Raw genomic sequence first — 14,969 nt, forward strand, 5'->3', positions numbered from 1 at the left:
CGGCACCCCCCCCCCACAAACCACCCCCCCCACACCCCTAAACTCGCGCTCCCATTGGCTGATCGGTCACCCGCCACCCCCCCCCACATCCAAATTCGCGCTCCCATTGGTTGGTTGATCACCCGCCAACCCCCCCCACCACCCCCCCACACAAACCCCCCCCCACACCCAAACTCGCGCTTCCATTGGCTGATTGGTCACGTGCCACCGCCCCCCCCCCCCAGCACCCCTCCACCACCCAAACTCGGGCGCCCATTGGCTGGTTGGTCCACTTCCCTCCACCACACCCAAACTCGCGCGCCCATTGGCTGCTTGGTCGCCCGCCACCCCCACCACCCCCCCAATAATGCCACCCCCCCCACACCCAAACTTGCGCTCCCATTGGCTGGTTGGTCCACTTACCGCCACCACACCCAAATTCGCGCGCCTATTGGCTGGTTGCTCACCCGCCACCCCACCCCACACTACCCCCCCCCACAACCAAACTCGCGCTCCCATTGGCTAGTTGCTCACCCGCCACCCCCACCACCCCCCAACACCACACCCCCCCACCCGCGCTGCCATTGGCTACTTGCTCACCCGCCACCCCCACCACCCCCCTACACCCCCTCCCCACACCCAACCTCGCGTTCCCATTGGCTAGTTGCTCACCCGCCACCCCCACCACCCCCCAACACCACACCCCCCCCACCCGCGCTGCCATTGGCTACTTGCTCACCCGCCACCCCCACCACCCCCCTACACCACCCCCCCACACTCAAACTCGCGCTTCCATTGGCTAGTTGCTCACCCGCCACCCAACCACCCCCAAACACCACCCCCTACACCCAAAACTCGCGCTCCCATTGGCTAGTTGCTCACCCGCCACCCCCACCACCCCCAAACACCACCCCCTACACCCAAACTCGCGCTCCCATTGGCTAATTGCTCACCCGCCACCCCCACCACCACCCCCTACACCCAAAACTCGCGCTCCCATTGGCTAGTTGCTCACCCGCCACCAAAACCCCCCCACCCGCGCTGCCTACCGCTAAGCGCCACATTGACTCCACATGGCCGTGCCGCCAGAACAGCAGCAATGGAGCGAGCGTGTCCACCTCTCCGGGCTGCTCGGCCTCGCCGTGGACGGCAGGGACGCGTCGGCGGCTCGCCAGATTGCCGCGGGTGATTATAGCGAAGCGATCGCGGCGGGAGGAGGCGGGAGGAGGCGGGGGGGGCGGTAAACGCGGGAGAGTCGGCCGTGTGGCTGCTCGCTTATCCGGACTAGTATATTGAGTGTCCGGTCTGGTTGTATTCTGTAGTGTTGTTAAGGATGTGGTTTTTTGAGTTTTACGTTCATTTGTTTACGCGTTGATACCAATGGAATTTTGTACACGCCGAAGGGTCGTTGACCCGAAACGTCGGCCTTGTTATTGACGAGCTTTACCAATCGTATGCGCGTGTACAAATACACACAACACTGAAATTTGGGGTGGAAGCATAGATGTTGCAGCGTAGTATAGTACAACAATGGGTTGTGTTGCAACTCCTCCTGCGGTTTTTAACAACTTGTTATGATGATGCATCGTGGATGTCGCCCATCCAGGCACTCTGCAGGCACGAGCCCGGCTTAGCTTTGCGATGTCTGTGTGGATCGGGCTCTCACTCCTGACTTGGTTGACACGCCCGATATTATAACATTCTGTCTGTGCGTCCAGTACTCGTTTGTTGTCAAATTCACCCACAAATATTGGTCCCAAGTGTATCAGGTGCACATGCTTTAATGACAGGCCAATGGATGGACTGGTCCTGCCACCTGAATGTGGAACGGTCACCATTGACATAGACATGGGTCCTCGATGGAGATGCACGGATTCCCACACTTAGGCTTTGAACTTAATTGGTGTTTGTGAGTACAAGCTGACAAAACTCGTGCTGTAATCGGCCAAGTTACACATTCCTTGGATTACATCAGTTATGTGAGTGACTACTACTGTACTAATAGTAGGTGACATTTGCCATTTGATGGACTATGAATGAACACTGCTTCTGTAGTTGTTTTTGTAGAATCTGGGGTTGGTTTTTTATGGGTTCGTTAGGAATTCTCTGGAGATATGCACTGTTAAGTCTTGGTTGAAAACGAATTTATTTAGAAATTAATTTAGTGTGTTTCGTTGTCCTTCCCCGCACCTCCGATTAGCGCGGTCGGCTACGTACGGTGCGAAAGAAGTTCAACGTACAATACATTAGCTATGGTTTAGGGATAGGAGTTAGTTTTTCAGGTTGAGGTTAGGGTTTTAGTGGTTAGGGTTTACAGGTGGATTTTTTGTTTCGGGGTTAGGTGTTTAGGAGTTCGTGTCGAGGTTAAGTTTAAGGTCTGTAGTTAGAGTTTAGTCTATAGGGTTTACGGTTAGAGGTTTGGCATTAGGGGTAGGGATTTTAACGTCAGGAGTTCGTTTTACCGTTAGAGATTAGGGTCGGGGTTGGTTAAGGGTTAATGATTCGCATTTCGGGTCAGAAGTAAAACTTAGGGTCAGGGTTGGGTTTTACGATTAATGGATCGTTTCAAAAGTGAAATAAATTACCGCCACCACTCCATTCCCCATATAAGCACATATTCAGTTCAAGAATCTATATTTTTTCCCTACATTGTGATGAATGTAGCAGCCTCTAGTGGTTGGAGGGGGTGTGGGATGTGTAATACTTACATGACCTGGGCCTGTTGATCATCAGGTTCATGTCGGTTTGTGTGTGTGTGTGATAATGATGGTGGCATTGGTGATGGGGGAAGGGGTGATGTTGCCCAAGCTGACAAGTCTCGTCTTTGCAGATGTCGCCGAAGGAAAATGCTCACTGCTGGACCTGGTGGATAATATGGGGTAGGTGACAACAACAACAACGACAACCACCGATTCAGTGTGTTTGGCGTCTTAACGCAACCGCATCTCAACATTCTTCGCAACAATGAATAAAAACTACATTCGGGCTGAAGGGGTTGGGGTTGGGTGAGGGCATAGCCATCGGACAAAGATCGTCACTGCCTATCGTGCGTTCAGATGCGCTTGTGCAGCCATCTGGAATGCTCTTCCTGCTGATCTTTGGAAGCCACTCAAGCTTTTCACTTTTAAATCATCTCGATGGAAAACTCATTTCTTTAGAACTGCTTTCTGTGTTAAATTTGTTGGCCTTCGATTAGCACGGTTGGCTACGTACGGTGCAAAAGAAGTTAAGGTTCAACATACATACGAGAGAGTAATACAGCGGCACAGTCCGGGATCCAACAACAACTACGACCCATGACCAACAACGGGGGAAGCCGGAAAAGTCAGGGCCAGCATCCAACAGCAACGACGAGCCCCGGGCACTGACGGAACAGCACCCATGAGTACCAGACCATCCTCAGAGATGCCAGGACCCGTGTTCACCAGTGTATCTTGGGGGTCAAACGGAAATTCAAAGATTGTGAGAATTCTGAAAAATCACCCCAGACAGTGCCATGGCGGTTGGTGGTTGGTAGGGATGGCTGGTGTGGCGTATTGCCGGACGTTCCCCCGGGATTTGGCTTGTCGGTGACTATTGCATCCTGCTGCTTGTGTGTGCAGTTGGTCGTCTCGAACCTGTGTCTGTGATATAGGATTATTTCCACCCTCCCCACTCCCCTATAATTCCCTGTTTTTTTCTAACAGTTTTTTTGTTGAGAACGTGGTTTTGTTGTTTAGTAAGGTGCGTTGAGATTCTGCGGGATATCGGCAGCAATTAAACTCTAAATCATCATACTCTGCTTGGCTAAAACCTTGAGCAGTTTGTCTCGACCTGGTTTGCGTACGTGCTTCGGACTTTTATCAGTTGAAGAGGCGCATGTCCAGTTGACCTGGGGAGCAACATTTTAAACTATGAATGCCAGGGCTTAATGTATCGCTCAATATATTCTGGGTCGCTGGTAGACTGGAGTAGATGGCACATGACCAGTGGACGCAGCCATAGAAAGATGTATAATGGGTGCGGGTGTGCCAGGTGGATAAATATTATTCAAGTGACCGAACTAGTCAGAACCTGCTGATATTAAACCCTGATGCATATCCATTTGGGTATGAAGCCACCAGTGTAGCGGTTAGCGCGCTGCGCTATGAACACAGCGGCCCGAGTTCGATTCCGGCTCGTGGCCAACACCAATGGCAATTATCTGAACCGGTTCTGGGCTTCCCCTAGGTTGACGGAGCCTCAAATAAATACCTGGTGCGTTGTGTAAACACCACTGGGAAGACAAAGGTGGCTGGGGTGTGGTGCTGGCCGCCCACCCCCTCGTGTGCCATTGCCGGCCTTCAGAGGTGCTCTCTAACAGCACTTGCCCCTACAGTCTGTTCAGGCTATACAGGGGGCCACCGCGTCGTCGGAGGTTTCACCACCTTGCGTCCGTCATCTCGGCGCGTTGCCGTACGGTTCCGCCTGTGGTTGTCGCAGGGTCTATCTCACTCACACGGAGACTGAGATCCGTGCGCTGGGGACCCGCCTGCTCTCCGACGTCCTACAGCACAACTTGCGCAAGCTGCAACCCAAAGAGCGTAAGACGTTTAATGGCCTAGAGTCGAGACACCGTCATCGCTTGCAGTTTCTGATGTTGGCTTCGTGTTTTTGTAGGCATGTAACGATGAATGGAGTCATTGATTTATATTATAAAGGCACCTTTAAACCTTGGTTATTGCGTAACTCAAACCCTAATTATAACCTGAATACTAGACGCTCACTGGTAGATTACCAACAAGAATAATAATTGGTTAAAATAGATTTTTAAGCTCGCGTTATATACATTGATCATCTCTAAAGCCTGCAAATGACATGCTAATGTTACATTTAGGCTTGTGGAGCAAACAGCACTGTACAAATGAGCCATAAGCAACAATAAATAATATGATCGCGATGATTACCAAGGAGACGAAAAATAATCTCTTGTATTGAATAGTTCAATGATCTTGATTTGAAGCATTGCTGCTACATTGGCATTGCTGCTGCATTGGCATTGTTGCTGCATTGGCATTGCTGCTGCATTGGCATTGCTGCTGCATTGGCATTGTTGCTGCATTGGCATTGCTGCTGCATTGGCATTGTTGCTGCATTGGCATTGCTGCTACATTGGCATTGCTGCTGCATTGGCATTGTTGCTGCATTGGCATTGTTGCTGCATTGGCATTGTTGCTGCATTGGCATTGCTGCTGCATTGGCAGTGTTGCTGCATTGGCATTGTTGCTGCATTGGCATTGTTGCTGCATTGGCATTGTTGCTGCATTGGCATTGTTGCTGCATTGGCATTGTTGCTGCATTGGCATTGTTGCTGCATTGGCATTGTTGCTGCATTGGCATTGTTGCTGCATTGGCATTGTTGCTGCATTGGCACTCGTGCACCGCCCATGCTGCTTGTGCTGTTGATACTCTTGGGCTAAGCCCATCCCCAAACCTTTCTAAACAGTTTGCCTTTAGAGGCTGACTCCTTTGACTGATGACGACCGCTTGTGTTGCGATCGGTGATTAGTTCAATGATATCGCCGTTCACGGGAATCGTTAAATGTATTTAGTTTGTTGTTGTTGATAGTTTGCTCCAACGCGCGATTGTGACCGCGTGTTTTCCCAGTGGAAGTCCTCGCCTTGTTCTACGTTGACAAACTCCAGGACCATTACACCGTCCTGCCCGGCGTGCTGCAAGGATTTGTCGCATTGGTAAGGAACCGCAGCTGCACTGCCTCTTCGTTCTGTTCTAATGGAGAGGTGGCCAGGAGGTGGCAGTAGAACAAGTGGGTTGTTTCTGTTCCAACTTATGAGTGCTCTCAGCTCTTTTGCATTTGTTATCTCCAGGTGCTAAGAATATCTTCCACAAGCAAAACACCCACTTATGGAACCAGCTAAACTTTTCACTGTAGTAGAACCCTCCTGAACAGTTAAAATTGGTGTTGTGCACAATTGCCGTTGTGCACAACCACAATCAACAAATAAACACTGGACACATTCATCATTAACATCGTGGGTTTAAAAAAAAAACTATAATAGGAGACGTGTCGGGTAATGGCCTTTCATCATAGCACTTCATTTCATGATGTTATGAAAAAGCAATAATTGTGTGATATTAATGCTATTATTTAGAAACTTAGCACTTTGAACCATTGTACAAATTCTAGACGCATAGTCGACTGTAAATTATGCAGGGTAATGAGAGGCAGGGAGATTTTTGTCTTTAGTTTGTTGACCTTCCCCCGACGGCTTGTGCACCAGATCTTATTTATTCACGATGTACTTACAAAAAAATCAGCAGATTACCTGCTGGATCTCCTCTCTGTTTCAAAGAACAAATTTGACCTATGGTCTTCGCTCATTTACCAGCTTCACATTCTCTATTGCCATACAAATACTGGAGGAAGGGCCTTTGCTATTGATGCCCCCAGGGTCTGGAATGCTATTGCCAATAAACTGCAACTTGAATCACTACCTGTGAGATCTTCACTCAAAACTGCTCTTGAGGGGTTGTACACCCCTAGCTGCCACTGCTATTCAGTAGCCTAAAATGTTTCGCTCCGGATGACCTCTGCAAAGTATGATCTGTGTTTTGATTTAGTGTACTGATCTTAAAGTTGCATTGAAAAATGTTGGTACTCCGACTGATGCTCCTGCTGTTGTGGAGTGACTCATGCAGCCAGCTATGGTTGCAGGGTTTGGTGGTACATGTTGTTTACGTCGTATATTGTGATAATTCGGTCACAGTTCCTATGATCACTATTATATTGCTTTTATGGCTTTATTTTGGTGATTTCGAAAAGTTTTTGGTTTGGCCATGTTTATTTGTTGTAGTACGGAGTTAGACTGATGGCCTTAATCTAAGTTGTCTTGTGGTTGTTGTTGTTTGACTTGCATCCCACTGTGATTTTTGCACACAGCGTTGGTGTACGGTGCTTTTTCTGCAATATTTTGCTGTCTTTTCTTGGATTTTTTATTTGCACATAGTCACAAAGTTACTTAGTCACTTTAAGATGTTTTCTTGTTCATGTTTTTGTTTGTTGCGGTTGCACCCGATTCAAGAGCCGAATGGCTCACAGGGCTATACCTAATAAATGAAAACTGAAAACTGTGCGACAGAAGTTAAACATACATGTAAACAAAAACACAGATTATGCTGAAATATGTCAATAAGACTTTCACGAACGTTTCATTTACCGATGTAGAAGTAGGACGAAAACTCCAAATGTTCCACTGTGTTTTTTTTTTATCGCTTCTCAATGTAATCGGTTTACTTGTCAACACGTGTTAAGTGACGTGGCCAATGAATCACTGACCCTCAACGCCAGTGCAGGGCAGCTTATAGTCTAACCAGCGCTTCCGTGTCAATGTATTTGTTTTTTTCGCAAGCACGGTCAGTCGGCAAATCGGGGTAATCCTTCGACGGATAATCCAGAGTTGACTGTGCTGTACGCTTATAAGGAAGCTTTACCTCCTAACAATAGGCCATTATACTGTTAGGTTTTTTCGCTAAAGTCACGTAGGTAAAAAAATAAAATTAAAAGTTAATAAAAGTAATAATGGAAATAAAATAAAATAATAAATCACGACGTTTCGGAGGCAGTAATTACTGCAGTAATTTTAGCTGTGAGTGTCCCACCTGATGACGGAGACTTGTGTTGCCTCCGAAACGTCGTGATTTATATTTTATTTTACTTTTATTAATTTAAATTTTTTACCTACGTGACTTTACCGAAAAAAACCTAACCGTATGAATCCTTGCAGTCACGAAAGCTTCAAATCTAGAATAGGCCATTAGTGTTTTTTAAATGTAGTTTTTGGTGTTATGTGTAAGCAAATGGCTTTTGTGTTTCCAGAGCAGCGCCCCTAATCTTCCCGTGGGGCTCGAGGTGCGGGTGCTGAAGGCCATCTTCCAAGATGTACACGTTCAGGTGAAGGCTTCCACCTGTCCCCTGAGTTTCCCTGCACTCTTGCGTTGGCGATTTCCTTCAGATGGCCATCGCTATCCACGATCGTGAATCACGATAATAATTCTTAGGCATGCACCGATTCTTAAATTGACGAAATAAGATCAATTCTCATGATCGCGATTCCAATTCCGATTAAATCAGATTCATATAACGTGCTCAACTTTTTGTCGCAAGTCGTGAATTCTCATTAAATATCACAGTGTTGGATGCTCTCCGTCAAACAGACATTCTCATCTACACTGGCATGGCAGTGGCGTTTGTGTCAAACCACATACTCTGCCGATTAACAAGACATCTTCCAAAACTGTAGATAATTACCTTTAAAGTGATGCCCGATGTGTAGCTAAAAGAGGATATACACCCAAGTTGACGTGTACTACCACGGAGATGGAGCCATGTGCAAGTGCTGTGCGAATTTCTGCATCGCGTGACCGTGGGTGAATAGCGATGGCTTTGGGGAAACCTTCCATCTTGCACTGCGTCGACAAGAGGGCTCGAAGGCTACTGGGAGGATTAATTTTTAAATCCTTTATATTAAGTTCGCTTGCTTGCTTACGACCGTGAAAATCTTTCGGTCGTTATTTAACCCACTTCCCGTGATCCAATCGAGCTGACATTTTCCACACAGACTCGTTGTGCGTGACAATTAATGTTCGTGAAAAAAAATTCCAAAATTTTACACTTTTTAGGACAAATTTTATATTTAATTACCAATTGCTTAATGGTGCAATGCAATCATCTGACCCATAGGTGGCAGCCATCTCAAGCCAGAGGACGAGAGGACTCTAGCCGCCACGCATATAAAGGATTTATAGTGAAAAACTTTGTTTTTACGGGTTATACTTGTTATGTATCGATGATGAAGTTGCCTCGCTTGTCCTCCTGCCGTCCGCCCCACAGTCCCTGGTCTACTCTGATCGGCGGAGCGTCTACAACATCATCGCCAACTTCATGGAGACCAAAGAGCCAGGTAACTGGGCGGAGCGGGCAAGAGCTGATGGATCGTCTGCGTTGTGTGTCGGTGCGTAAGCGGTGTACGTTATGCAAATGGCAGCAGGTGCAATTGTGTTATATTTAAGTTGTATTATATTCTTAGGTTTTTTTCGGTAAAGTCACATAGGTAAAAAATTTAAATTAATAAAAGTAAAATAAAATAAAAATCACGACGTTTCGGAGGCAACACAAGCCTCCGTCTTCCACTTGAAGACGGAAGCTTGTGTTGCCTCCGAAACGTCGTGATTTTTATTTTACTTTTATTTTAATTTTTTACCTATGTGACTTTACCGAAAAAACCTAAGAATATGAATCCTTGCAGTCACGAAAGCTTCAAATCTAGAATTAACTCGTATTATCCACCATTCTTGGGAAATATCTATAATAATGTTGTTATATGCTAATATGGAAAGGTTTTTCACTACCTGTGTTTTTGTTTTCTCCAGTCATCACCCCGGATAGTTGAGAGTTGACTCCTCCTTGTACTTGGAGCGATGAAATTAGCTCGTGTGCAGGTGCTACGTGGATTTTTACATCAGTGGATCGCGAGAGGTGACGGCACCAGTGGATTGACCACTGCTGATGATGATTAACCAGTGATTGCTTGTATGTATGTAGGTATATACTTACGCGATCTAACCCAAACACCTCTATTGTGGATGATATTGGTCGCGAAAGCCGACGTGTTAAACTGTATGTAGGTATTCATCTTCTTGGTTCTTTCGGTAAAGTCACGTAGAATGGAAATAATAAAAGAATAAAAATAAAATAAAAAAATAATTCTCACGACGTTTCGGCCACAACGCAAGCAGCCGTCCTCAGGTGAAGAACAGGTCTTTCGATAAGACCGAGTCTGAAGCTTAAATAGACGCTCCAAGCCCAGGATGTGTCATTCAGACTCTGTCTTATCGACGGACCTGTTCTTCAGCTGAGGACGGCTGCTTGCGTTGTGGCCGAAACGTCGTGAGAATTATTTTATATTGTTTTATTTTTATTATTTTATTATTTCCATTCTACGTGACTTTACCGAAAGAACCAAGAAGATGAATCCCGGCAGTCACGAAAGCTTTAAATCGAAATGTATGTAGGTATGTTGAATTAATTTTACACCGTACGTCGCCAACCTTGCTTATCAGAGGTACGTGGTAAGGACAACAAACTGAACACAAAAAACTGTTCTAAGGAAATGCATTTTCAATCAAGATGATTTTAAAGTGCATAGCTCCATACTCTTTGCTTCTTTCGGTAAAGTCACGTAGGTATAAAATAAATTAAATCACGACGTTTCGATTGCAACACAAGCAATTATCATCAGGTGGGAAAACCACAGCAAGAACATTTTTTTGCTGAAGTGGGAGAGAGAGTTGCCGTGGGAAGAGGTTATATCGGTAAGAAAGGGGGAGGAGCAAGGGGGGATAGGGAGGGGGGTGGGGTAGGGGGAGGGCGAGCGCTGCGTGGTGTCGCAGTACCCGGCAGATATGATAGACGACAACCAATACAAAGCAGTTAGGGTTTTATCTGGTTAATAACATCCTTCCAATGATTGCTCAATTTGTATCCATCTTCTCGGTTGAAGTTATGTCTGTTTATTTATCTGGATGGCTTCATGAACAAACCTTTGATAGTAGCCCGAAGGTTTGCAGAGTACCTTGGTCTCGGGGAAAAAAACAATATCATGCGAGCCCACAGCGTTATAACAATGGTCAGCCACGGCAGAGGTATTGGCTCTGCCGTGTTTCAGATCTGCCTTGTGTTCGCGAACACGGTCCGAGATATGTCGTTTCGTTTCCCCAACTTCAAATCTAGATTGCATAGCTCCAGTTGATTCCTAATATCGGAGGTAAGAGCGTTCCAGACGGCCGCAGAAGAGCATCTGAAAGCGCAAGATGCGGTGACCGTCAGAGGTCGCAAACGGGTTTTGATTCCTTACCCGTACCCGGCCGCACCAGGGTCGCAAACGGGTACCCGATACCCGGCCGGGTACGGGTAGCCGGGTAGGGTACGGGTATCGGGTACCCGATTGCGACCTCTGGGATGAAGCCATGTTGCAGGCGTGGGTGGGTTGATTCTAGGAACTTGAATTGTGAGAAGAGACAAGACGTTGGGAAATGAGTGACAAACGGTTACTCACCAGTAACTCACGGCCTACGGGTACCCGTACCCGGCTGGGTACGGATTAGCCGGGTATCGGGTGGGGTACGGGTATTGGGTACCTGATTGCGACCTCTGGTGACCGTTGAGCAGGCCAGTTGCGACCTGCGGACTTCATGCAGCCGTGGATTGACCGTGGCCGCGTGACGTGCTCGATGTCCCCTGCAGAGCTGAAGGCACTCGGTACGGACTTCACGTACGGCTTCGTCCAGGCCACGGACGGGGAGAAAGACCCACGCAATCTTCTCATCTCCTTCCGTATCGCCCACGGCATCGTGTCACGCGGGTACCAGCTCGGTGAGCGACGTACGAGTGTCGTGTTCGCTCTCCAACGACGACAGCGACTGGCTCGTAACGGTCGCGTACAAAGTTACAGGCGCTCGGGTGGCTAAAGGGGTCAGGGTACCGAGCTGGCGGTGTTACGGATCATATTTAACGCACTCGAGATTTCTGTTTGTATTGTTTCTGTTACTTTGTCATTATAAATTGGGCTTATTATTGTAACAAGCTCAATTATCCGAACTACAAAATTTTCATGTACGGTAAAACCTTGGATTGCGAGTAACTTGGTCTGCGAGTGTTTTGCAAGACGAGCAAATTTTTAAAATAAATATTAATTTGATAAACGAGCGAGGTCTTGCAATACGAGTAGTACGTGTATATGCTTTGTCTGCCGAGCATCACGTGATCACAACTGATGGATTACAAACACGTTTCCGGAACGCATTATGCTCGCAATCCAAGGTTTTACTGTAATTTGCTACCATTGAAAATACTCGCACGCAATATTTGGTACGTGTTATAAACGAAAGAATATATTTTTAATTGGGAAATTATGAATTGTTGCATTACTGTGCTTGCTTAATAGTGGTGGGAAGTGCCAGGTTATGTGTTTGGTGTTACACAGTCCATGAAGAGGGACAAAGTAATTTAAATATAAATATATCACAACATTATCACATTATTCAGGGATTCATTTCTCAATTAATGCTTTCTTTGGTGGCTGTTAGATTGGAGTGGGCAAGTGATTAGTAGCCACAGCCATTGCAAAAAAAGTATGCTGGATGTCGCTTGCTGGATATGTAAATATTTTCCGGGTTGTTGACCTAGGCAGCACTGGTTCAAAGAAAGCCCCCTGGTGTTACTTCTTGGGTATGGAGGATGGTGCTCGGTTAGCACGCCCGCACTGCAAGTTGGAAAACCTGAGTTCGATTTCTGGCCACAGCTAACCGGGTAAGGGACCCAGAAAACATTACCTTGCCCGGCACACCCCACATCCAGTATACCGCTCGCTCTGGGCTGTAGCTACGAGTCGCGTGCCTACTGCAATCTACCAGTCAGCGGGAGAATAATCGAGAGAGAAATTTAAGGCCTTGTTGGAGATCACAAGTCATTTTGGGGAAAATTTTCCAGATGCTTTTGTACACATCTGACGGTTGCTCCTGTTTGCCGACCGTTGGCAGGGAGTTTTGTGGAAGAACTCTTCGAAGTGACCTCCTGCTACTTCCCCATCGACTTCACGCCGGTGAGTGCCGGTGTCGCCACCGTCGACCCCCGCGCCGCCGGATCTTGGCACGTTTTTGGCTTCCAATTGTCCCAAATTCGGGAAATTATCCGCAAATTGCTCAATTGGGATTATAAATAGCAATCGTTGCCATCCCCCCTACTGCCAAACTGTTGCCCCAGGTCACAAATGAGGGTCATTGTGTTCTCTTTGAGTTCTCACCTGCTTAAACAAACTAAACTTAAATCTTGAATGTTTGTCGCAAGACACGTTTGCCGTGGGTGAATGTTTTTTTGTCTTGGCAGCCGACCACAGACCCGCATGGCATCACCGCCGAGCAGCTGGTCCTGGGACTCCGGGCTGTGCTCAGCTCCACACCAAAGTTTGCCGAGGTACGAGTTTGGGTTTGGGGTTCGGGTTAATGTCAATGTTAGGGTTAGAGGTCATAGTTGAAATTAGGCCCGGAGAGTCAGTGTCAGGGTCAGAGATGTTTTAGAGTTTTGAATTAATGTTCGGTATCAGGTTAGAGTTGGGGTTAAAGTTCAGGTTATGGTGAGGTTAGGATTAGACGTATAGCTAGGGTGAGAGTCATCTTTTGAGGTGGGGTTAGAATTAGGGCTTAAGATGTAGGCCAGGGTTATGATCATAGTCAGAATCAGGATTAGGGTTCGGGTCATGGGGGGGCAGTGCAGGACTTGTGGCATGACCTGAATGAACGTGACGTGTGACCAAACAAGGCGGCAACCCTATATAGCCAACACGACGTGGGGAGGCCTTCAACCAGCTGTGGATTAACAACGGGTTCCACAGTTGTTTCTATCTTTATTCACCTGTCTTTGTATTCTCAGTTCTGTCTGCCGCTTCTGCTGGAAAAGTTGGACTCGGACATCAACAGCGCTAAAGTCGATGCCCTGGAAACGCTGGTGAAAATCACTGCCACCAATTCAACTCGCACCTTGCCATGTCGGCAGCGTGGAATATCGAGACGTTGCCGCGTGTCGTTTAATTTCTGTCACGCTCGTCGTTTCATACTCACCTTTCCCTGTGTGCCACCCCAACTCCCCGTGCTTTTCAGATTTCCTGCTGTGAAGTGTACACGTCCGTGGAACTTGCACCCTCCCTCCCTAGCCTGTGGGCCTCCATCAGACGAGAGGCAAGTTCTGGGATCACTTTAGTCAATCAAATGGCACTTGTGTTTAAACCAGGGTGGGTTTTCAACTTTGTGGCCAAGCATATATGTATGTTGAACTGCTTTCGCACCGTACGTAGCCATCCGTACTAATCGGAGGTACGGGGAACAAACTAAACGCACAAAGCAGTTCTCAAAAAATTAGCTTTCAATCAAAATTTTGAAGTGCATAGCTCCAGTGGCTTCCTAATATCGGAAGGAAGAGCGTTCCAGACGGCTGCACAAGCTCATCTGAAAGCGCACGATGCAGTGACCGTCAAGCAGGCCAGATGTAACTCACACAGGACCCTGAGAGTGCTTACACCGAGAGTTTATGGCCCCGCCGAGATATAAAGAGACACGTGACGTGGCGTGCAGTAGAGGGCAGTGCTGCAATTCCATTCTACTTCATTTGTTCGCTCCCACATTTATTTCCTCCGCTTTCACCAAACCCTCACTGACCAGCGTGGCCAAGTACAGTCTAATAACCCCCCTACAACCCACACGCCGTAGGGAGGCCCTCGTCCTGCGGCGGAGTGCCAGAATGGCTGCTGCGCCTGTAAATGTACATCCACGTAAGAAATTGTTCACTCGATAAAATAATTTGAAACTAAACCGCGCCCTTCACTTGCCCCCCCCCCTCCTTCCTCCGATGGCCGTCTCGTTCTCGCGTCATCACCGTGGGCGTCCCGGGACGGCGCGTCTCACCCGGCTGCCCCCTCCCCCCCCACCGCAGGTTTGCCAGGTGGGCGGCAGCGGCAAGGTGGAGGGCGCCGCCCTGCGGGCCCTGCGAGCCGTCCTGGTCTCCCTTTCGCGCTCGGTGGTGCCCGCCGACGCCGATGACCCCCTGACTCCCTTCCTCTGCCAGATTCACGAAGGTAACGAGTGGGGTCTTGCCTCTCCCGTCTCTTTTTGGTTTTCTTTTCACATTTTTGTTGCAACAAAGAAGCGAGCCCGATACGACGCGCCCTCAAATCCCGCGGTGGTCCATTCCGGAGCGACGGAACCGCATGAAAGGGGGGGGTGGAGGGAAGAAGGGGAATGGGAGTCCCCGCTGCCCTAACCAAGTGAGGACCTCGCGCTGCGGGGAAGATGAATTGCCTCTCTGACTTGACTCGCGATACGACAGCGTATTCCACGATAGGACGAATACAGCGATATCGGTTTTGCCATTACCTTGGTCATTTGTGCTGTGTCGCACTTA

At 47.9% G+C, this 14,969-nt stretch overlaps 1 protein-coding gene across 1 annotated transcript in view; it reads left to right on the forward strand.

The window, feature by feature from the left end:
• The first annotated feature begins 1,018 nt into the window (after positions 1–1,018).
• LOC133342970 (MMS19 nucleotide excision repair protein homolog) overlaps positions 1,019–14,969 on the forward strand; it is a 48,782-nt gene continuing 34,831 nt past the window's right edge. Inside the window, exons 1-12 of the mRNA XM_061552374.1 lie at positions 1,019–1,164; positions 2,810–2,858; positions 4,441–4,541; positions 5,606–5,691; positions 7,836–7,910; positions 8,850–8,919; positions 11,262–11,390; positions 12,557–12,618; positions 12,903–12,989; positions 13,446–13,520; positions 13,673–13,750; positions 14,502–14,643. Coding sequence (XP_061408358.1) covers positions 1,053–1,164; positions 2,810–2,858; positions 4,441–4,541; positions 5,606–5,691; positions 7,836–7,910; positions 8,850–8,919; positions 11,262–11,390; positions 12,557–12,618; positions 12,903–12,989; positions 13,446–13,520; positions 13,673–13,750; positions 14,502–14,643 — 1,066 coding nt within the window. The 5' untranslated portion in view covers positions 1,019–1,052. The remainder of the gene's footprint in view (positions 1,165–2,809; positions 2,859–4,440; positions 4,542–5,605; positions 5,692–7,835; positions 7,911–8,849; positions 8,920–11,261; positions 11,391–12,556; positions 12,619–12,902; positions 12,990–13,445; positions 13,521–13,672; positions 13,751–14,501; positions 14,644–14,969) is intronic.

Source organism: Lethenteron reissneri, chromosome 16 (genome assembly GCF_015708825.2).
Source record: "Lethenteron reissneri isolate LAM-NWPU_2019-01 chromosome 16, ASM1570882v1, whole genome shotgun sequence".
Taxonomy (NCBI): Eukaryota; Metazoa; Chordata; class Hyperoartia; order Petromyzontiformes; family Petromyzontidae; genus Lethenteron; species Lethenteron reissneri.